The sequence below is a fragment of the Oncorhynchus clarkii genome, chromosome 7 (genome assembly GCF_045791955.1).
Source record: "Oncorhynchus clarkii lewisi isolate Uvic-CL-2024 chromosome 7, UVic_Ocla_1.0, whole genome shotgun sequence".
Lineage (NCBI taxonomy): Eukaryota > Metazoa > Chordata > Actinopteri > Salmoniformes > Salmonidae > Oncorhynchus > Oncorhynchus clarkii.
Window position 1 is genome coordinate 5,778,485 of NC_092153.1, and position 23,534 is coordinate 5,802,018.

A 23,534-nucleotide genomic window follows, 5' to 3' on the forward strand; every position below is an offset into this window, starting at 1 on the left:
AAGAAATTCTGCTTAACACGGACCGTGTTTCTCTTCTACATCCCTTAATGTGACACGGCATCAGGCTTCTTCCCTCTGCTGGTTGTCATAAATCATGAATGCGTTTGGCATCTTTTACCAAACTATTCACATATGGACAAATAACGTTTTAGCAGAGAGTTTGCATTAGTTGAATGTGGTGCTTGTCAATGCTACCTCAAACATCATTTACATTTCTCAAGTAAAGCAAGGACCATACAGCCTCACCGTCCCAAAGACATTTTCAATATTGCACAATGTTTACAATTAGCTTCATTCATGGACAAATAATAGTTTTAAAGCATGTAAACAGCTGAAACTTCCCCAAAAAGTAGATGTCTGAGCTTAACTAATGTATAGGGGGTAGGAAGGGAAACGTTATGTCCAAAGCACAAGTGAACAACAATGCTATACCCCCCCCCCCCCCCCCCCCCCCCCCCCCTCAATAAGGCATGACATGCTTGAGACTGAGGAGCCGGATAATAAGGGAACAATTCCCGTTATGTCAGAATATAACTGATGTTTTGTTTTATCTGCATGAGATCTGGTTTGTCAGATTGTCGAACATTTACAGCAAGTGTTACTGCGACAGCCGATTTGAATGGTTCCAAAACTGTTGCAGTAGAAGTACATTTTTCAACTGATTGATCGAGTTGTCCTTCCCCAATGAGTCGTTTAAATTGCTCAAGGGAGGACATAGTATTTCAGACGTTAAGACCTGGTGATATTTTTCCTCAAGTACCATTATACTGTTCATCACGTGGCACAAACAATGAGATGTATAGGACAATCCTGATTATAAACTGGTTGGTTCGAGCCCTGAAATCTGATTGGCTGACAGCTGTTGTATATCACGGTTATGACAAAACATGTATTTTTACTGCTCTAATTACATTGGTAACCCGTTAATAATAACAATAAGGCACCTCGGGGGTTTGTGATATATGGCCAACAAATAGCTCTTAGCCGTGGTATGTTGGCCATATACCACACCTCCTCGGGCCTTATTGCTTAATTAATGTTGTGCCACGTGTATTTCCACCCATCTGATGTACTTGACATATACCTATGGAGACATGCACACGTAAAAATAAACATCACCTTACACATTAACATCAGAGTTTGGCTTGGGGGACAGGAGGGAGCAGATTGCATTTTCACTTCAAAATATATTGACAATAAAATAATATACATGAAACACACTCCTTTTGAGTCTTTCTTCCTCTCCGTGGATGGATAAACTCCGTGGATGGATAAACTCTGTGGATGGATAAACTCCGTGGATGGATAAACTCCGTGGATGGATAAACTTACTGGAGCAGACCTGGAGCCCAAGTAGCACAGAGAGATAGTGCCATGTGTTACAGAGAACAGAATGATTGGGAAGAAATGCTTTAGGGGTAATCATGGCACAGGGCGACGTAAGAGCTATAGGAGGATAGGTCATCTTAAGAGCTATAGGAGGAGATAGGTCCTCTTAAGAGCTATAGGAGGAGATAGGTCCTCTTTGCTGTTCGTTTGTGCAGAATATTCCCCCTTCACCAGTTAGTTGAGAAGTCAAGCCTCGGTCACAGTCAGTGAGGAGTGTTCTCAGGGTCAGTAACACGTTCCCTCTGTGTCTCTGTGAATCCCTGGATATACTGTACAGACGGGCACAACACTGAATGAATCTGTGATTACAATATGTGTGGATATGTTTCATTGAAGCTTTTGCTCCAGCAAGTCCTCGCTTGGTTTGAATTTTCTGGGTGTGTTTTAATAGAGTGCCTGATAGATCAAAGGTCATAGGGAGGTCATGGATGCAAATTGCCATGACAACCAATAAGTACATCACTGCTGGGCCAATAGGGCGCTCCGATTAGCCTTCATCTTCTCCAGGCGCTTGGCCAGGTGGCTGTTACTGGCCTCCAGCTCATCAATCCTGTCCAGGGCAGACCTCAGCTAGAGAGAACGGAGAGAAAAGGTTTAGAGTTTAAGACGGGAGAAGCAACCTGAAGGCAACAACGTATACCTGGTGTAGACTTGATACCAAAACATGTGGGGTTGACATACTAGATATGACCCAATGACTTGTGGGTTCTGTGATTCTGTTTTTGTAAACCTGACATTATAGTAGCCTACCTCTCTCTGTAGCTTGCGTTTCTCCACTTTGAGCTCGTCCTCTACTTTCTCTGCGCTCTCAGAGGCCGACTTGTAACGAGTCACCTGACCCTCCAACCGGATGATCTGGCCAAGAGAGAAATGAAGGGGTGAATAAATGGATTGATGGATGAAATGTGATATGCCTCATACTAGACTGAACACGTAACTTATGGGACATATTCCATGGAGCTCCTAGTGGAGAAAATGGTCAATAGTCTCCAACCCAGACTGTACAAGATACTACTTATTATCTCACGTGATTGGTCAGGTGTTTCATGGATATAGTCATACATGTCTTCCTCTGTCTAGGAACTAAAACGGTACTTACATTCTGTTCCAGGGCTGTGACTTCCTGTTCTGATTTCACCAGTTTAAACTTGAGGTCACTGATTTGCCGGTTGGCATCCCCTGTAGAAGAAGAAATAAAGATAGAAGGATGTGAGTCAAATATTGTTGTATAGGTTTGCATAATGTATACTCCACTTACACACTTGACAAAGTACACTAGGGAGACAGCCAGGTAAAAGGCTAGATCTGTCTTAGTAAACGTGAAATGTGACTCACTCTGTAAGTCGAGGATGTGGGGGTCCATGCCGTTCTCAAGTCTGTCCTCCTCAGGACTCAAACCCTCTGTCCCGTTCCTCTGTTTCCCCTCCAGCTGAGACTTCAGCCTCTTCACCTGATCAGCTAAACTCTCCCTCTCATCAACTATTTTCCTCAGTCTGACTTCTGCAATACAAACAGACAGCTGACTTTGAATCAACAGCATGAAATTCTAATAGTTGGTTAGTAAAAGGGTAGTTTGAGTAGTCGAGATCAGTAATAGAGTAGTTTTGTACGTCAACATTTACCACACAGTTCAATTAACAGCATTGTTTTTTTAGTTTCTAATCTGTATTATTTTTTTAATACATACAACACATTGTACTTAATTACTCAGATGTTTTTTATATATATATATACACAATACTAGTCAAACGTTTGGACACACCTACTCATTCAGGGGGTTTTCTTTATTTTTACTATTTTCTACATTGTAGAATAATAGTGAAGACATCAAAACTATGAAATAACACATATGGAATCATGTAGTAACCAAAAAAGTGTTAAACAAATCAAAATAGATTTTAGATTCTTCAAAGTAGCCACCCTTTGCCTTGATGAGAGCTTTGCACACTCTTGGCATTCTCTCAACCAGCTTCATGAGGAATGCTTTTCCAGCAGCCTTGAAGGAGTTCCCACATATGCTGGGCACTTGTTGCTGCTTTTCCTTCACTGCGGTCCAACTCATCCCAAACCATTTCAATTGAGTTGAGGTCGGGTGATGGTGGAGGCTAGGTCATCTGATGCACACTCCATCACTCTCCTTTGTAAAATAGCCCTTACACAGCCTGGAGGTGTGTATTAGGTCATTGTCCTTTTGAAAAACAAATGATAGTCCCACTAAGCGCAAGCCAGATGGGACGGCATATCGCTGCAGAATGCTGTGGTAGCCATGCTGGTTAAGTGTGCCTTTAATTATAAATAATTCACTGACAGTGTCACCAGCAAAGCACCATCACACCCCCTCTTCCATGCTTCATGGTGGGAACCACACATACGGAGATCATCCATTCACCTACTCTGTGTCTCACAAAGACACTGCTGTTGGAACAACAATTTTAAAAATCACAAATTTGGACTCATCAGACCAAAGGACAGATTTCCACCGGTCTAATGTCCATTGCTCTTTTTTCTTGGCAAGTCTCTTCTTATTTTTGGTGTCCTTTAGTAGTGGTTTCTTTGCAGCAATTCAACCATGAAGGCCTGATTCACGCAGTCTCCTCTGAACAGTTGATGTTGAAGTGTGTCTGTTACTTGAAATCTGTGAAGAATCTATTTGGGCTGCAATTTCTCTGGTCTGGTAACTCTAATGAGCTTACTCTTGGGGTGGCAGTTAGCCTAGTGGTTAGAGTGTTGGACTTGTAACCAAAAGGTTGCAAGATCAAATCCCTGAGCTGACAAGGTAAAAATCTGTCATTCTGCCCCTGAACAAGGCAGTTAACCCACTATTCCTAGGCTGTCATTGAAAATAAGAATTTGTTCATAACTGACTTGCCTAGTAAAATAAAGGTGACATTTTAAAAAATAATTACTCTTGGTCTTCCTTTCCTGTGGCGGTCCTCATGAGAGCCAGTTTCATCATAGCGCTTGATGGTTTTTGTGACTGCACTTGAGTAAATGTAAAACCTTCTTGAAACGTTCCGTATTGACTGACCTTCATGTTTTAAAGTAATGATGGACTGTCATTTTTCTTTGCTTATTTGAGCTGTTCTTGCCATAATATGGACTTGGTCTTAACCAAATAGGACTATCTTCTGTACACCACCCCTACCATGTCACAACACAACTGATTGGCTCAAACGCATTAAGAAGGAAAGAAATTCCACAAATGAACTTTTAACAAGGCACACCTGTTCATTTAAATGCATTCCAGGTGACAACCTCCTGAAGCTAGTTGAGAGAATGCCAAGAGTGTGTAAAGCTGTCATCAATTCAAAGAGTGGCTACTTTGAAGAATTTCAAATATAAACAATATGTTGATTTGTTGAACACTTTTTTACGACACAATTCATACATGTGTTATTTCATAGTTGTGATGTCTTCACTATTATTTCAAAATGTAGGAAATAGTAGAAAGAAAACCCCTGGAATGAGTAGGTGTGTCCAAACTTTTGACTGGGACTGTATAAATAAACACTATATACTTAATTCATTGCAATAATAAAACATTTCACCCAAATGATCACAATCTGCAGTTCATTGAAAACCTGAGAATATGGACACAGTCGCTTACCGCTGAAATACTGTACAGTGTGTTGGAGGGACTGTGAGTATGGATGAAAAGAGTTTTAAACAGCTGACACATACAACTGAGTGGAGATAACATGCCATGGGATTGATATATTCTCCCACTTATTACCTATTTAATCATGTAATTGTTATGTAGTATGTTGCATGTAAAAACCTGACAGATGAACAATACAGAATTGTTGTTGTGTAATAAAATCCTAACCGCTGTGCATGAATGGAAGCTTGGTGAGGTTGTATGGAGGCCAGAAATCAGTATGCAATAGTGCAAAATAAAACAAAACCAATCGCTCTTCAACATGGTCCATTTATTCAAGGCACTAAATAAGTCATTAAATAAAACATGTAATTCCTTTGAGTAAAACAAAGAACCCCACAGAGACTGGCTGCAACCCCAGTCAGTAGTCTATTTCACATCAAATAACACTTTGAGACTAGAGTGATCATCAACTAGTTTACTTTGCAAGGATCTTTGCCCTTGCCCTTCCTATTGCCCCTTTGTCCCTTTCTTACACCGCTCTCCTGTTTCTGGGCTTCTTCCACTGGGGGGCGCTCTCTCCCCTCCTCCACCGCCTCAGGTAATGGCTGTATCTCTTGGCCAAGTGCCGAGGGTCTGGGTGAGGAGCTGATGTGCTCTTCTTCTACAGGTAGATAGGTTTCCTCCTCTTTCACAAGTAGAACGGCTTCTTCACAACTGTCTATATGTCCAGCGGAGGCCCCATCGTTTAACTCATTGTCTCCCCCTGCTGGTGAACTTGTTGAAGCCTCCCCCTGTTCTGTCTGTTGCTCCTCCTGAATGGCTTCCTGCTGGAGATTCTCCTCATAGATGTTCTCCTCAATGATGCACCATTCTTCTCTCTCTACACGACTGGGTGATTCTGATTGGATCCTGTCTGGGCTGGGCTCTACCTCCTCTGTCCTGTCTGAGATAACCTCTCCACTAGAGTCGCTGATCCTCTGAGTTAGAGCTACATCCAGTGAGTTCTCCGTCAGTACTTGATCACTCTGGGATTGTTTACATGTACATTTACAGGTACATCCTTGTTTCTCCCTTGATTCTGCTACATCCATCTTCTGATCACCTTGAACTCCTGGTAAGGTATTTTCTAAGCTGGTCTCTAGCCTCTCTGGTAAATCAGGGATCACCTGTTGGTCTAGTCTAGTCTTCCCCTCCTCTGTTATGATAGGTGTAACCGTTTTGTCAGAGATAGTGGATGGGGGCTCCTTTGCCTGAAGCTCTTTAGTATTTGGTTCATCTTCCTTCATGCCACATACAGATTCTTGCCAAATCTGATCTGGCTTGCTCTCCACTGAACTCGACTCCAGCTCTTCAACCCTCTCAGATAATTTCTGTCCGTCAGAGTCTGTGATCTTTGGCACAATTTCCACAGAGCTTTCTTTCCTGAAATGATCATTCTTATGTTGCTGAAGTTCTAGAGAATTCTGTGTGTCTTTCTTGAATTCACTTAAAGTGTTTATTATGAGTGGATCTGTCTTGATTCCAACCTCGTCAGGACATTCAGAGATAAACAGTTCAATAGAGACTGTAGATGAGATAGCAGATGTTCCAGTAGATGTTACTTGGCCAGTCTCTGCCTGATGCTCTGCAGGATGCCCTGGATTATTCTTCATCTCCATCCCTATTGTTTCTGTTTTCTTTAATGATCCCTGAGAGATCTGATTTGGGCTGGTCTTTGCCTCCCCTAGACATACAGAAATCCTCAGAATCATCTTAATCATCTCAGATTCCGTGATCCTTGAGTTTTCTGGAATGACTTGACCTTTAGTCCCAGGATCATACTCCTGGGTGTTCTCTCCTTGCAGGTCACTTTGAGATTCACTTTGGATTTGACTAAGAGTTGCCTTTGTCTCATCACAGAGAGTTGGACCAGAGATGTCCTGTTCTTCAAAGTCAGTAGACATAGCTGTGAGAAGCTCTGTGTTTTCTCGTCCTTTCTCAAGGTTTGTGTTTTCCTCACATTGTTCGTCAGTGCCACCGCTTACTGGTACAGCTTCCTTGTTACTTTCTCCACTGTTTTCCTCATTCTCTGCCTGTTCCTGGGATTCTGGTTCAAATCCTATTTGATTCAACCCCTCTCCATTGTCACTGCCACCATCTGTATATTCCTTTTGAACCAAAATGGCTCCCTCAAGTTCAGCAGGTTCCACCAGAGTTTCTGTGTCGCAGTATTGGGGTTTCTCTACTTCATATTCAATCTGAGTCTCTTTGTCACCAAAATGCACCAAAATGGCTTCTTCAGGTACAGCAACATCCACCTGGGTCTCTTGGTCACAGTACTTGGACTGCTCTGCTTCAGTGTCTGTTTGTTGCTGCAGGCTGTCACTCAACTTGTCTTGGTTCAACTTGTCCGAAGATTCTATCTCCAGTAGTGCCCTCTCCTGGTCATGTGAGTAGTTGTCAGCCTCATGTAGAAGTCTGCCTCCCCCTGGTGTCCTCACCTCGCCATGGTCCAACTGCATCTCTGGTGCTTCGCCTGGAAGATCACAGGGAATAGATTGGAGGGCCAGACACAGGTCATTCTTCAACGTCTGACAGTGCAAGCACGGAAATTCAATGATTGCTGGAGGGGAATTCATTTAGAGACATTTGTAGAGAATAGAATCAAGGCCTTGATCCCGGCTGAATTAGAATGCAGAATCAGCAACTGACTCAACAGGATGAATTAACATTAAGATGATACTCCCACGGAGGACAATAGTGCAAAACAATGACGTCAGAAAAAAATAAAGTCAACCATTATCGTTTTGTATCCCATCATGCAACACAAACATAACCCTGACATTTCTAACGGTGGTTCATCCGAATGACAGAAGACAAGTGAAATAAAACACATGACCACAATATCATTCAACATGATTGGAGTAGGATGGTGGTAAATAAGCAGAGATCAGATATGAGCAACTGCAACGGTGGGTTATTTTCTTACCAAGCATGCTCTCCCCACCATGAGATGGCTGGGACTCCTGAGCCAATCGGGAGGTAGAGTCTGCACTGCGAGGCCCGTCAATCATCTGTCCTGCATCCCCATTGGTGGTTACTTCAGGTGACAGCACTATCCCATGTTTCTGATTTAGGAGAGAACGAGTCAAATAAAGCTGAATAATCTTTTTCCCATTAGAACTTCCTATTGTTCTAGTGTTTTCTGACATGTGCACGGAGGCCCTCTTGGAAGTCATGATGAGGAAACCTTCCCTCGGCAGGACTTCAAGGTGCTGTACCTTCAGAGTGTCTTTGAGGTGGACCACCTGATCCCTGAGCTTATCCCGCTCATCCCGCACGCCGGCGTCTGAGAATTCCCTCTGCCTCTCTAAGGCCTGAGCCATACCCAAGCAGCAGCAGCAGGGGGAGGAGGAGGAGGAGGAGGAAGAGGAGGAGGAGTGGGAGGAGGAGGAAGAGGAAGAGTGGGTAAAGAAGGGAAGGATAAACACAGTAAAGGAAGAGAGAAGCATTGAGGGGAAAAAAGAGATACAGTGAAAATGTCTTGGTTAGTTTGGAGCGTTAAACTTGAGTAGCTGACAGAGGAACGGAAGCGTTTTCTGTAGAACTTCCTGGAACAATGAACCGGCTAACGGTTTGGGGTTCACCCCCTATTCCGCGAGCGTACCCCAATCTTCTTCTCCTTCCATCCGAGGGTCTCCTGCAGGTCGGAGATCTCCCTAACACAGCTGTCCCGTTTGAGACGGAGCTGGCCCACCTCCTGGCCATGGGACGAAAGCAAGATGGAGGAGAAGAAGGGACAGAGGAGAAGGGAGGGACAATCAGCATGCAGAGAGTTTGCAGCAGGAAAAGAGACTACAGCAAGTTTAGAAAGAGACCTAAGTTAGATCTATGTTAGTGTGATGTTCTGAGTGGAAGTACTGTTTTTAGTTTAACAAGAGACCTAAGTTAGATCTATGTTAGTGTGATGTTCTGAGTGGAAGTACTGTTTTTAGTTTAACAAGAGACCTAAGTTAGATCTATGTTAGTGTGATGTTCTGAGTGGAAGTACTGTTTTTAGTTTAACAAGAGACCTAAGTTAGATCTATGTTAGTGTGATGTTCTGAGTGGAAGTACTGTTTTTAGTTTAACAAGAGACCTAAGTTAGATCTATGTTAGTGTGATGTTCTGAGTGGAAGTACTGTTTTTGTTACCGTATTGTTGTTAGCAGGAAGTCTTTGTGATGACCTGAGTACTCACGGTTAACAGTTCTTCACTCTGTTTCAGCGTCTCTCTCATCTCGTTAAACTGGCACTGCAGAACACTGTGGGCGTGCCTCTCCCTCTCAAACTCCTTGGCCTTGTCGTTGTACTCTCGTTTAGACTCGTACAGCTGCTCCTCCAGCTCAATGAGCGAGTCCTTCAGCGTGTCCACCTGGTACATGAGGTTGGACTTCTCGTTGTGTAGCTGGGCGTTGGACACCATGGCCTTACGATACTTCTCCTCAGACTCCACCAGGGAGTCCTGTTGAGAGACAAAATGGAGGACAGTGGAGGGGTGAGAGGTCAGGGGAGAAACAAAGCAAAACAGTTAAGCAGTTAATATCTCAAAAACAACTACGCAGACGTTGTTCGTCTTCAACCGTGGAATAGTTACTGTAATAATCAGAAGTGTTTCTGGAGTCAACAAATGAATTGTAAAAACATGGACGTTAGACCATCTCTTTCCCAGATATACTGTATGGTCCTACTCACAGAAGTCTCTCTATGGTCCTACCTTTATCTCTCGAATGGAGGCCTCTGTCTCTACTGAAATAGAGGTGTCACAGCTGCCTCTGCGAGAGGAGGGCCCTCCCAGCGATGCTAGAGTGGCTGCTGAGAGGGTAGAGGCAGTCCTGGAACCCTGGGAGGAAACAGGACAGGGCCGTCTTGAAGGCTGTTTCACAACAGTCATATTCCCTACTTCATCTTTAATAGATTAAAAGCTAGAGTTTCAGATCAGGTGTGTGACCCGTACCTTTTCCAGGAAGTCCCTGTCTGATCTCTCCTCCACCTGTAGAGGGTAAAACAACTTGGTTACTCTTAGGAGAGGATAAGGAGAGGAGATACACATATTTACAATGTCACAAATGTAGTTGATTGACACACCGTAAATCCAGGCCATGCCCATACTATATCCGTCTGTCACGCCCTGGTCTTAGTATTTATGTGGTGTGTTTTGTCTAGGGTTTTTTTGTAGGTTATGGGATTGTGGTTTAGTGAAGAAGTCTAGGTAAGTCTATGGCTGCCTAAATATGGTTCCCAATCAGAGACAACAATAAACACCTGCCTCTGATTGAGAACCACTCTAGGCAGCCATATTCTTTGAGTGTTTCGTGGGTGATTGTTCCTGTCTCTGTGTTTGTTGTCACCAGATAGGGCTGTTTCGGTTTTTCACGGTTCTTGTTTTGTATATTGTTCATTTTTCATCTTTTATTAAAGATGTATAAAGATAACAACGCTGCATTTTGGTCCTCCTCTCTTTCAACAGAAGAAAACCGTAACAGAATCACCCACCACAACAGGACCAAGCAGCGTGGTGACAGTGGCGGCAGCAGGAACAGCGAAGTCAGGACTATACGACTTGGGAGGAAATAGACAGGTGGGCGGTCGACCCAGGGAGAGTGCCATAGACTTACCTAGACTACTTCACTAAACCACAATCCCATAACCTACAAATAACCCATAGACAAAACACACCACATAAATACCCATGTCACTCTCTGGCCTGACCAAAATAATAAAGAAAACACAAAATACTAAGACCAGGGCGTGACACCGTCTCTGTATATCCACACACTGCATCACAACAAGCATCATAGAGTCATGCTTAACCCTCTCTGGATCACCATCTGATTCTGAGCCACGGAACCACTGGACACTACAGACTTACTCATATTATATCCACTGGACACTACAGACGTACTCATATTATATCCACTGGACACTACAGACGTACTCATATTATATCCACTGGACACTACAGACGTACTCATATTATATCCACTGGACACTACAGACTTACTCATATTATATATACTGGACACTACAGACTTATTCATATTATATATACTGGACACTACAGACTTATTCATATTATATATACTGGACACTACAGACTTACTCATATTATATCCACTGGACACTACAGACGTACTCATATTATATCCACTGGACACTACAGAGTTAGTCATATTATATCCACTGGACACTACAGACGTACTCATATTATATCCACTGGACACTACAGACGTACTCATATTATATCTACTGGACACTACAGACGTACTCATATTATATCTACTGGACACTACAGACTTATTCATATTATATCCACTGGACACTACAGAGTTAGTGATATTATATCTACTGGACACTACAGACTTAATCATATTATATCCACTGGACACTACAGAGTTAGTCATATTATATCCACTGGACACTACAGAGTTACTCATATTATATATACTGGACACTACAGACTTATTCATATTATATCCACTGGACACTACAGAGTTAGTGATATTATATCTACTGGACACTACAGAGTTAGTGATATTATATCTACTGGACACTACAGACTTAATCATATTATATCCACTGGACACTACAGAGTTAGTCATATTATATCTACTGGACACTACAGACTTACTCATATTATATCTACTGGACACTACAGAGTTACTCATATCACTGGACACTACAGAGTTAGTCATATCATATCCACTGGACACTACAGAGTTAATCATATCACTGGACACTACAGTTAATCATATCACTGGACACTACAGTTAATCATATCACTGGACACTACAGAGTTAATCTTATCATATCACTGGACACTACAGAGTTAGTCATATCATATCCACTGGACACTACAGAGTTAGTCATATCACTGGACACTACAGTTAATCATATCACTGGACACTACAGAGTTAGTCATATCATATCCACTGGACACTACAGAGTTAGTCATATCACTGGACACTACAGTTAATCATATCACTGGACACTACAGAGTTAGTCATATCATATCCAGTCCAGGCTGCATGTTAGTTGTCAGTGTCACCCACACATCAATGCGTCCACACAGAGGCCCACCTTACATTGACCAGGTCGGGACCATATATTCTTTGCTTGTACCAAAGCTGCAGTCTTTGTAATGTCCACCAGGGGGCATAAGGGACCTGAGCACTGTCAGCTGTCTATGAGCATTACCTTGGTGCAGAGGACACACAGGACAGGACCATAGAGTTCAGTTCTCTGGACAATGCACTCTTCATTGGGATGATAATAAGTGGGCATTTAACAGAATAGAGAACAGAGAAAAGGATGTAAGGACTAGGCCTAAAGAAGGCTGCGGGTTAGAGGGAGTGACCAATGAAGAGAGCTCACCACTGGGCTGGCACGGGCAGAGCTGGCCCTGGACGAGGCCCGAGAGTTGGAGCCCAGAAAACCACTGTAGTCTGAAGGCTGGCACAAAAAGAAGATGGATAAAATAGGAAAAGAGAAGGAAATGAAAAAGAGAGAGAGAGATGTTAGTCACAGAGTTTGTCAGTCAGCAAGCAGGGACAGACAGAGCTGAAGCAGGGACAGACAGAGCTGAAGCAGGGACAGACAGAGCTGAAGCAGGGACAGACAGAGCTGAAACAGGGACAGACAGAGCTGAAGCAGGGACAGACAGAGCTGAAGCAGAGACAGACAGAGCTGAAGCAGGGACAGACAGAGCTGAAGCAGGGACAGACAGAGCTGAAGCAGGGACAGACAGTGCTGAAGCAGGGACAGACAGAGCTGAAACAGGGACAGACAGAGCTGAAACAGGGACAGACAGAGCTGAAGCAGGGACAGAGCTGAAGCAGGGACAGACAGAGCTGAAGCAGGGACAGACAGAGCTGAAGCAGGGACAGACAGAGCTGAAACAGGGACAGACAGAGCTGAAACAGGGACAGACAGAGCTGAAGCAGGGACAGACAGAGCTGAAGAGACAAGGGAATACATTGATAGACAAGTCAACCAGGCCCTGTTAGACCAAAGACAACCCTCCCACACATCAAAACCCAGACACATACAATTCCACGTGTACGCTACACTCTAGACTCCACCATTCTAGACATACTGCAAACCCCACGCAACAAAGTCACAATTAAACTGTGACTTGGCACAGTGTTTGTAAAGGTCATCGACACACAAGACACACTGTAAGATAATTCAGGATGGTTATTGGTGGAATACAGCTAACTGAAAACATGGATTCCTTCTTCTGGAAGTCTGAAATCCACATGTGGGAAAGACACAAGAAACCTCAATAGAAATAAGTAGTGGGGTGACGACACTGTCATGCAGACTTCTCCTGGGGTGGCCAACCCTCCCACTGGAGAGAATCAGGTGTGTTCGAGCAGGGCTGGAATAAAGCCTGCACAACCAGCCTGCCGCTAGTATCGCTTCAAGAGGAGGGTGGGTCGACCCCACAATGCAATTCCACGTTGGCACATGGGGCAGGCCAAGCAAGGCACCCTCATCAGGGTAACACAGTGATACATTCCATGCATGCTGTCTATTCAAGCCTCCCTTTGGATTTGAAAACCGTCACAACAACCACAATTCTAGACATACTTGAAAACCACACACAATCTCACTAGGACTTTGCACTGTGTTTCCATAAGTCATCAATACACAAGACAGGGTGGGAATGAGTGAAATACAACGAATTAAAGAAGGGTTCCTTGTTTGGTGAGTCTGATAAAAACAGAAGACACCACTGACCCTGATAGAAGTAGAGACTGACAACACTGTCATGCAGACAGACTATGGCCAGGGGTGGCCGACTGTCTTCCCAGAAACCTATTGGATGTGCAGGCTTTTGCTCCAGACCTGCTCCAATACAACTGATTCTACTAATCAGCTGCTCACCTGGGTGTTGATTAGCTGAATCGCTTTAGAGCAGGGCTGGAACAAAAGCCTGCATACCCAGTAGCTCGTATCTCTCCAGGAGGAGGGTTGACCACCACTGGACTATGCAATCCCATGTTGCCACAGGGGGCATGCCAAGCAACCTCTCTCAGGGTGAGAGAGGGGGCGTCAGGGCTTCTTACACCGCGAGAGATGGAGCCACTAAAGCGCCGTGTGCTACTCTGCATAGCCTCGTCACACACAGAGCCCTGTAGATAGGAGAGAGACACACACACGGCATCAGACTTCACCTCACACACACACACACACACACACACACACTGCATCAGACTTCACCTCACACACACACACACACACACACACGCTGCATCAGACTTCACCTCAGGAACGTATACAGACACATCCATCTCAGTAATCATGCAGGAAAAGGAGCAGAAGGATCAGCTGTACATCCCATAATGTCTTACAGCATGCCACCTTGAAGATACCACTGGGCTTCTGCAACTCAGCTTACTGTCTCACGTTCTCCTTAACACATCAAAGTGTTTTGGAAATGTAACTTTTAGGGCCAGGACTGTATGTGGGTCTTGACAACATCTAGCCCCTCTGCCAAACCATTCTCACATGCCTTATAATGACACTAGTAGTGACACATCACAGATCTATCTATCTATGTATCTACTGTCTAAACAAGCGGTGAAGGGTCAGAGGTCATAGGAAAGAGGAACCAACCCGGTGACTCTGGGTGCGTGGGCCATCAATAAAGAGCATGGAGGGCTGAAGATGGACAGAGAGGGAAACAATCCAACATTGCACTGTAAGTGATAAACAACAGTGATTCTATCTAGTATGTACAACTGGAAAAAGCTCTCTGTTTTGAGAATCTCATGTTCTGTCATTCTAAGAAACCAACAGGAGGGTGAGGTTGAGTGGGTAGGGAAGGAGGGAGAAGTTGAGTGGGTAGGGAAGGAGAGGGTGAGTGGGTAGGGAAGGAGGGAGAAGTTGAGTGGGTAGGGAAAGAGAGGGTGAGTGGGTAGGGAAGGAGAGGTTGAGTGGGTAGGGAAGGAGAGGTTGAGTGGGTAGGGAAGTGGGAGAGGTTAAGTGGGTAGGGAAGGAGAGGGTGAGTGGGTAGGGAAGGAGAGGTTGAGTGGGTAGGGAAGGAGAGGTTGAGTGGGTAGGGAAGGAGAGGTTGAGTGGGTAGGGAAGGAGGGAGAGGTTGAGTGGGTAGGGAAGGAGAGGTTGAGTGGGTAGGGAAGGAGGGAGAGGTTAAGTGGGTAGGGAAGGAGGGAGACGGTGAGTGGGTAGGGAAGGAGGGAGAAGTTGAGTGGGTAGGGAAGGAGAGGGTGAGTGGGTAGGGAAGGAGGGGGAGGTTGAGTGGTTAGGGAAGGAGGGAGAGGTTGAGTGGGTAGGGAAGGAGAGGGTGAGTGGGTAGGGAAGGAGGGAGAAGTTGAGTGGGTAGGGTAGGAGAGGGTGAGTGGGTAGGGAAGGAGAGGTTGAGTGTGTAGGGAAGGAGAGGTTGAGTGGGTAGGAAAGGAGAGGTTGAGTGGGTAGGGAAGGAGAGGTTGAGTGTGTAGGGAAGGAGGGAGAAGTTGAGTGGGTAGGGAAGGAGAGGGTGAGTGGATAGGGAAGGAGGGAGAGGTTGAGTGGGTAGGGAAGAAAGGAGAGGTTGAGTGGGTAGGGAAGGAGAGGGTGAGTGGGTAGGGAAGGAGGGAGAAGTTGAGTGGGTAGGGTAGGAGAGGGTGAGTGGATAGGGAAGGAGGGAGAGGTTGAGTGGGTAGGGAAGGAGGGAGAGATTGAGTGGGTAGGGAAGAAAGGAGAGGTTGAGTGGGTAGGGAAGGAGAGGGTGAGTGGGTAGGGAAGGAGGGAGAAGTTGAGTGGGTAGGGAAGAAAGGAGAGGTTGAGTGGGTAGGGAATGAGAGGGTGAGTGGGTAGGGAAGGAGGGAGGGAGAAGTTGAGTGGGTAGGGAAGGAGAGGGTGAGTGGATAGGGAAGGAGGGAGAGGTTGAGTGGGTAGGGAAGGAGGGAGAGATTGAGTGGGTAGGGAAGGAGAGGGTGAGTGGATAGGGAAGGAGGAAGAGATTGAGTGGGTAGGGAAGAAAGGAGAGGTTGAGTGGGTAGGGAAGGAGGGAGAGGTTGAGTGGGTAGGGAAGGAGGGAGAGGTTGAGTGGGTAGGGAAGGAGGGAGAGATTGAGTGGGTAGGGAAGAAATGAGAGGTTGAGTGGGTAGGGAAGGAGGGAGAGATTGAGTGGGTAGGGAAGGAGGGAGAGATTGAGTGGGTAGGGAAGGAGGGAGAGATTGAGTGGGTAGGGAAGAAAGGAGAGGTTGAGTGGGTAGGGAAGGAGGGAGAGGTTGAGTGGGTAGGGAAGGAAGGAGAGGGTGAGTGGGTAGAGAAGGAGGGAGAGAGAGGTTGAGTGGGTAGGGAAGGAGGGAGAGGTTGAGTGGGTAGGGAAGGAGGGAGAGGTTGAGTGGGTAGGGAAGGAGAGGGTGAGTGGGTAGGGAAGAAAGGAGAGGTTGAGTGGGTAGGGAAGGAGGGAGAGGTTGAGTGGGTAGGGAAGGAGAGGGTGAGTGGGTAGGGAAGAAAGGAGAGGTTGAGTGGGTAGGGAAGGAGGGAGAGATTGAGTGGGTAGGGAAGGAGGGAGAGATTGAGTGGGTAGGGAAGGAGGGAGAGATTGAGTGGGTAGGGAAGAAAGGAGAGGTTGAGTGGGTAGGGAAGAAAGGAGAGGTTGAGTGGGTAGGGAAGGAGGGAGAGGTTGAGTGGGTAGGGAAGGAGAGGGTGAGTGGGTAGGGAAGAAAGGAGAGGTTGAGTGGGTAGGGAAGGAGGGAGAGATTGAGTGGGTAGGGAAGGAGGGAGAGATTGAGTGGGTAGGGAAGGAGGGAGAGATTGAGTGGGTAGGGAAGAAAGGAGAGGTTGAGTGGGTAGGGAAGAAAGGAGAGGTTGAGTGGGTAGGGAAGGAGGGAGAAGTTGAGTGGGTAGGGAAGGAGGGAGAGGTTGAGTGGGTAGGGAAGGAGGGAGAAGTTGAGTGGGTAGGGAAGGAGGGAGAAGTTGAGTGGGTAGGGAAAGAGAGGGTGAGTGGGTAGGGAAGGAGAGGTTGAGTGGGTAGGGAAGGAGGGAGAGGTTGAGTGGGTAGGGAAGGAGGGAGAGGTTGAGTGGGTAGGGAAGGAGGGAGAGGTTGAGTGGGTAGCGAAGGAGGGAGAGGTTGAGTGGGTAGGGAAGAAAGGAGAGGTTGAGTGGGTAGGGAAGAAAGGAGAGGTTGAGTGGGTAGGGAAGGAGGGAGAGGTTGAGTGGGTAGGGAAGGAGGGAGAGGTTGAGTGGGTAGGGAAGAAAGGAGAAGTTGAGTGGGTAGGGAAGGAGGGAGAGGTTGAGTGGGTAGGGAAGGAGGGAGAGGTTGAGTGGGTAAGGAAGAAAGGAGAGGTTGAGTGGGTAGGGAAGAAAGGAGAAGTATAGTGGGTAGGGAAGAAAGGAGAGGTTGAGTGGGTAGGGAAGGAGGGAGAGGTTGAGTGGGTAGGGAAGGAGGGAGAGGTTGAGTGGGTAGGGAAGGAGGGAGAGGTTGAGTGGGTAGGGAAGAAAGGAGAAGTTGAGTGGGTAGGGAAGGAGGGGGAGGTTGAGTGGGTAGGGAAGGAGGGGGAGGTTGAGTGGGTAGGGAAGGAGGGAGAGGTTGAGTGGATAGGGAAGGAAGGAGAGGGTGAGTGGGTAGGGAAGGAGGGAAGGAGAGGTTGAGTGGGTAGGGAAGGAGGGAAGGAGGGGTTGAGTGGGTAGGGAAGGAGGGAGAGGTTGAGTGGGTAGGGAAGGAGGGAGAGGTTGAGTGGGAAAGGAAGGAGGGGGGGGTTGAGTGGGTAGGAAACGAGGGAGGGAGGGGAAAAGGTGGAGCAGCATTGGGAAAAGGTGGAGCAGCATTGGTAAATGGAAAGAAGGATGAGACGTGAAGGAAAGAGGAATAAATGAGTGGGGACAGACCCGGCCATTTTGAGTGGAATTTTGATGTCTGAGTGAGGGGAGACTGTTGGAGCTGCAGTACAGATCAGATGAGAAGTTTCTCTACAATGCCACACCACAGAGAGAGAGAGAGAGAGAGAGAGAGAGAGAGAGAGAGAGAGAGAGAGAGAGAGAGAGAGAGAGAGAGAGAGAGAGAGATGAGAGAGAGATGAGGGGAGAGTGAAAGAGAGAGAAACAAAATAAGAATAGAGAAATGATTCCTCTGGAAAATTAACCCAACAGAGAGAGATAAAAATGTGTTTGGTCCCTTGTCAACTCCTTTGACAAGGGACCAAAACAAAAAGGCATGTTGTTATGTCTAGAGGCATTTCAGACATTCATTAGTGACAGTTATTATGACAAGGGAAGTGCGGTGACAATACAGCCGACAACCAGACCGTCCTGTTAAACCACGTTCACTGTCTGGGGTGTGCTGATAACTAGTTGGGTTGTGAGCCATTTCAACCACGCATGCCTTCCCGGCCAAAAGACTACAGTATCATTACCATAACAACTGTCTGTGTACCAGTGTTAACTTAGTCCCACTAGCCTAGCTTAAAACCATGTCGTCTTGTTTGTTTGATAATGCCACATCTCTCAGTGTGTGAACCTTGTGTGTCTTCAAAACCCCTTTTGAATAGAACACCTTCACCGTCAGTGATTCCATCATCATCACCTCAGATTTAAATTGAGGTGTTTTTCACACGACAGGTGGTGTTCTCACATCAGGCCCCATCGCCATGTTGGGTTGGGCATGGAGGAGTTCCTTTAAAAAGGTAGAGAACATCACCATGTTGGGACGGGGCATGGAGGAGTTCCTTTAAAAAGGTAGAGAACATCACCATGTTGGGTTGGGCATGGAGGAGTTCCTTTAAAAGGGTAGAGAACATCACCATGTTGGGTTGGGCATGGAGGAGTTCCTTTAAAAAGGTAGAGAACATCACCATGTTGGGTTGGGCATGGAGGAGTTCCTTTAAAAAGGTAGAGAACATCACCATGTTGGGTTGGGCATGGAGGAGTTCCTTTAAAAAGGTAGAGAACATCACCATGTTGGGTTGGGCATGGAGGAGTTCCTTTAAAAAGGTAGAGAACATCACCATGTTGGGTTGGGCATGGAGGAGTTCCTTTAAAAAGGTAGAGAACATCACCATGTTGGGACGGGGCATGGAGGAGTTCCTTTAAAAAGGTAGAGAACATCACCATGTTGGGAGGGGGCATGGAGGAGTTCCTTTAAAAAGGTAGAGAACATCACCATGTTGGGACGGGGCATGGAGGAGTTCCTTTAAAAAGGTAGAGAACATCACCATGTTGGGACTGGGCATGGAGGAGTTCCTTTAAAAAGGTAGAGAACATCACCATGTTGGGACGGGGCATGGAGGAGTTCCTTTAAAAAGGTAGAGAACATCACCATGTTGGGACGGGGCATGGAGGAGTTCCTTTAAAAAGGTAGAGAACATCGCCCAGACTTTTGCAACGGTTAAACCAAGGCCCCATTCCAACTCTGATACCGGATACATGTACCGGAATGTTACCTCAGTCATGTGTAGTATCTCTGAGACGTCACGACACATGGAGGAAGAGACTTTTACATTGCTGACATTCTTGATGTCATATATGAACAGTGGGAGTTCAATGAGCTGTGTGTTAAGTCAGGGCTCCATTCAGCCTGGAGAGCTGAAGCGTTACAGATTGCGTGATGGAAATGTGTTGAGCTGACATATGCAGTGCTTACGGTGAATACAGTCTTCGCTAACGTGGGAACATTGCCTTTACTGCAGCGATACAGATTGAATGGAGCTCTTAGTCTGTCCTATATACAGTAGGCCTTATACTATGAGATGTTAGACAAGCAGGAAGTAGATATCATAGAACTAGTTATTTAATAGGATCTCTATGGTATATACTAACCCTAAGGCTTCCTCGGCTCCCCACCGACATCCGTTCCTCATCGTCTGAGATCTGGGAGGGAAAGGGACACATAAACACACAACATTCAATCAATAACACATCATTGTGTATCAGTGTGGGTTGTTCAGCTGTAGCAGTGGATTGAAGCTGCCCCTAGACACTGACCTAAGGACCAAAAGATCCCATTTGAATCCTAACCCAGTTCTGGTTTGGATTTGGAGAGGGTGAGCTGATCCTAGAGCTGTGTATAGAGGCAGCCTCTACCTCAGAGCGTTCCAGAATCATTAGTTATATACACAATAACATATAGAAAAGAAAGCACATGTTTGTCTGACAGGCCGTATAACGGTAGAGAGGAGAAGACGGGGAGTCAGGCCGTATAACGGTAGAGAGGAGAAGACGGGGAGTTAGGCTGTATAACGGTAGAGAGGAGAAGACGGGGAGTCAGGCTGTATAACGGTAGAGAGGAGAAGACGGGGAGTCAGGCCGTATAACGGTAGAGAGGAGAAGACGGGGAGTCAGGCCGTATAACGGTAGAGAGGAGAAGACAGGGGGAGTCAGGCTGTATAACGGTAGAGAGGAGAAGACAGGGGGAGTCAGGCAGGCTGTATAACGGTAGAGAGGAGAAGACGGGGAGTCAGGCTGTATAACGGTAGAGAGGAGAAGACGGGGAGTCAGGCTGTATAGCGGTAGAGAGGAGAAGACAGGGGGAGTCAGGCTGTATAACGGTAGAGAGGAGAAGACAGGGGGAGTCAGGCCGTATAACGGTAGAGAGGAGAAGACAGGGAGTTAGGCTGTATAACGGTAGAGAGGAGAAGACGGGGAGTCAGGCCGTATAACGGTAGAGAGGAGAAGACGGGGAGTCAGGCTGTATAACGGTAGAGAGGAGAAGACAGGGAGTTAGGCTGTATAACGGTAGAGAGGAGAAGACAGCGGGAGTCAGGCAGGCTGTATAACGGTAGTGAGGAGAAGACGGGGAGTCAGGCTGTATAACGGTAGAGAGGAGAAGACGGGGAGTCAGGCTGTATAGCGGTAGAGAGGAGAAGACAGGGGGAGTCAGGCTGTATAACGGTAGAGAGGAGAAGACAGGGGGAGTCAGGCCGTATAACGGTAGAGAGGAGAAGACGGGAAGTCAGGCCATATAACGGTAGAGAGGAGAAGACAGGGGGAGTCAGGCTGTATAACGGTAGAGAGGAGAAGACAGGGGGAGTCAGGCCGTATAACGGTAGAGAGGAGAAGACGGGAAGTCAGGCCATATAACGGTAGAGAGGAGAAGACAGGGGGAGTCAGGCTGTATAACGGTAGAGAGGAGAAGACGGGGAGTCAGGCCATATAACGGTAGAGAGGAGAAGACAGGGGGAGTCAGGCTGTATAACGGTAGAGAGGAGAAGACAGGGGGAGTCAGGCTGTATAACGGTGGAGAGGAGAAGACGGGGAGTCAGGCCGTATAACGGTAGAGAGGAGAAGACAGGGGGAGTCAGGCTGTATAACGGTAGAGAGGAGAAGACAGGGGGAGTCAGGCTGTATAACGGTAGAGAGGAGAAGACAGGGGGAGTCAGGCTGTATAACGGTAGAGAGGAGAAGACAGTGGGAGTCAGGCCGTATAACGGTAGAGAGGAGAAGACGGGGAGTCAGGCTGTATAACGGTAGAGAGGAGAAGACGGGGAGTCAGGCTGTATAACGGTAGAGAGGAGAAGACAGGGGGAGTCAGGCTGTATAACGGTAGAGAGGAGAAGACAGGGTGAGTCAGGCTGTATAACGATAGAGAGGAGAAGACAGGGTGAGGATACAGACCGACGTGTGTCTCCGTGAAGGACGGGAGGAGTACCTCTCACTCTCCTCCTGGAAGGCCCGGAAGGAAAGAGGAAAAGAAAGTACCCGGTTAAAGGTTAGAGGTCAGGAGGAAAGGTCAAGAAGGAAGTGGTTCTGGTTCTGCCACCAGATGTGGATTTTATAGACAAAGACCAAACAAAAACACATTCTGCACAGGGTAAAACTGGATTGGTTTTGGGACCACTGGGGCTGGGCTGGGGTTATTTCCATTTCCATTCCTGTCAGTTGACCTGGATATAGAACATCTCCAATTGACTGAAATTGAAATGGAATCAAACCCATGTCTGGACATGACAAGACACTGCATGCGTTTATTTACAGTACACTACTTATGCATTCCCTGGCCTCTCTACTCTGATGCAGGCAGACAGCCACTGGTTAGACAAGCCCAGAGAGAGGTGGGGGTGGGGTGAGGGTTTAATCCTCCCGGTGGGTTGTCATGGCGATCCCAGTACCGTGAAAAGGGTTTAACCCCTGTCAGATGGCATGGGAGACCCCCGTAGCGGTACAGGATCTAGTGAAATGAGGATCAGCTCTGTCCCTGTCTGGCCTGGTTCACGACAGACCTTTAAAAGCACACATGCTTCCCTTGTGTTGACTGAGAGTACATACACATGCCAAGCTACTAGGTCCAGCTGTATCCAGGACAACTGTGATATTATCAACAGGATGGGACATTGAAATAGAGAATACTAAACACATATATTGCACAACACAGGCGATGTTGTGTTCAACACTGTGCATGCCTCACATTTACTAAACACTTCCTCGATGCAGGCGATGCAGGCAATGCACTGTACACAGTGCAAACACTACTACTACCTAGGGTTTGCAATGAGCTGTTTCAACAGACAGTATATATTATATTACCAGTGTGCAGTGAGCTGTTTCAACAGACAGTATATATTATATTATCAGTGTGCAGTGAGCTGTTTCAACAGACAGTATATATTATATTATCAGTGTGCAGTGAGCTGTTTCAACAGACAGTATATATTATATTATCAGTGTGCAGTAAGCTGTTTCAACAGACAGTATATATTATATTACCAGTGTGCAGTAAGCTGTTTCAACAGACAGTATATATTATATTATCAGAGTGCAGTGAGCTGTTTCAACAGACAGTATATATTATATTATCAGAGTGCAGTGAGCTGTTTCAACAGACAGTATGTATTATATTATCAGAGTGCAGTGAGCTGTTTCAACAGACAGTATATATTATATTATCAGTGTGCAGTGAGCTGTTTCAACAGACAGTATATATTATATTATCAGAGTGCAGTGAGCTGTTTCAACAGACAGTATATATTATATTATCAGAGTGCAGTGAGCTGTTTCAACAGACAGTATATATTATATTATCAGAGTGCAGTGAGCTGTTTCAACAGACAGTATATATTATATTATCAGAGTGCAGTGAGCTGTTTCAACAGACAGTATATATTATATTATCAGAGTGCAGTGAGCTGTTTCAACAGACAGTATATATTATATTATCAGAGTGCAGTAAGCTGTTTCAACAGACAGTATATATTATATTATCAGTGTGCAGTAAGCTGTTTCAACAGACAGTATATATTATATTATCAGTGTGCAGTAAGCTGTTTCAACAGACAGTATATATTATATTATCAGAGTGCAGTGAGCTGTTTCAACAGACAGTATATATTATATTATCAGTGTGCAGTAAGCTGTTTCAACAGACAGTATATATTATATTATCAGTGTGCAGTAAGCTGTTTCAACAGACAGTATATATTATATTATCAGTGTGCAGTGAGCTGTATTATATTATCAGTGTGCAGTGAGCTGTTTCAACAGACAGTATATATTATATTATCAGTGTGCAGTAAGCTGTTTCAACAGACAGTATATATTATATTACCAGTGTGCAGTGAGCTGTATTATATTATCAGTGTGCA

General features: G+C 45.8%; 1 protein-coding gene across 11 annotated transcripts in view; it reads right to left on the reverse strand.

Annotated features, from left to right (window-relative positions):
* Positions 1 to 1,509: 1,509 nt before the first annotated feature.
* The window catches only part of LOC139412765 (leucine-rich repeat flightless-interacting protein 2-like), a 41,564-nt gene continuing 19,539 nt past the window's right edge, over positions 1,510 to 23,534 (reverse strand). For 3 of the 11 annotated variants that reach the window (XM_071159456.1, XM_071159455.1, XM_071159453.1), the window contains 14 exons: positions 21,571 to 21,618; positions 19,777 to 19,827; positions 17,851 to 17,931; positions 12,382 to 12,459; positions 9,965 to 10,000; positions 9,725 to 9,850; positions 9,209 to 9,472; positions 8,637 to 8,729; positions 8,251 to 8,346; positions 7,959 to 8,097; positions 2,725 to 2,889; positions 2,489 to 2,568; positions 2,140 to 2,244; positions 1,664 to 1,959 (listed from right to left, as the gene is read on the reverse strand). In XM_071159456.1, the coding sequence (XP_071015557.1) occupies positions 1,849 to 1,959; positions 2,140 to 2,244; positions 2,489 to 2,568; positions 2,725 to 2,889; positions 7,959 to 8,097; positions 8,251 to 8,346; positions 8,637 to 8,729; positions 9,209 to 9,472; positions 9,725 to 9,850; positions 9,965 to 10,000; positions 12,382 to 12,459; positions 17,851 to 17,931; positions 19,777 to 19,827; positions 21,571 to 21,618 (1,473 nt within the window). In that variant the 3' untranslated portion in view covers positions 1,664 to 1,848. Of the gene's footprint in view, positions 1,960 to 2,139; positions 2,245 to 2,488; positions 2,569 to 2,724; positions 2,890 to 7,958; positions 8,098 to 8,250; positions 8,347 to 8,636; positions 8,730 to 9,208; positions 9,473 to 9,724; positions 9,851 to 9,964; positions 10,001 to 12,381; positions 12,460 to 14,078; positions 14,140 to 17,850; positions 17,932 to 19,776; positions 19,828 to 19,941; positions 19,997 to 21,570; positions 21,619 to 23,534 lie in introns of those variants that run through there. The other 8 variants (XM_071159462.1, XM_071159458.1, XM_071159457.1 and 5 more) reach the window with 8 other exon arrangements.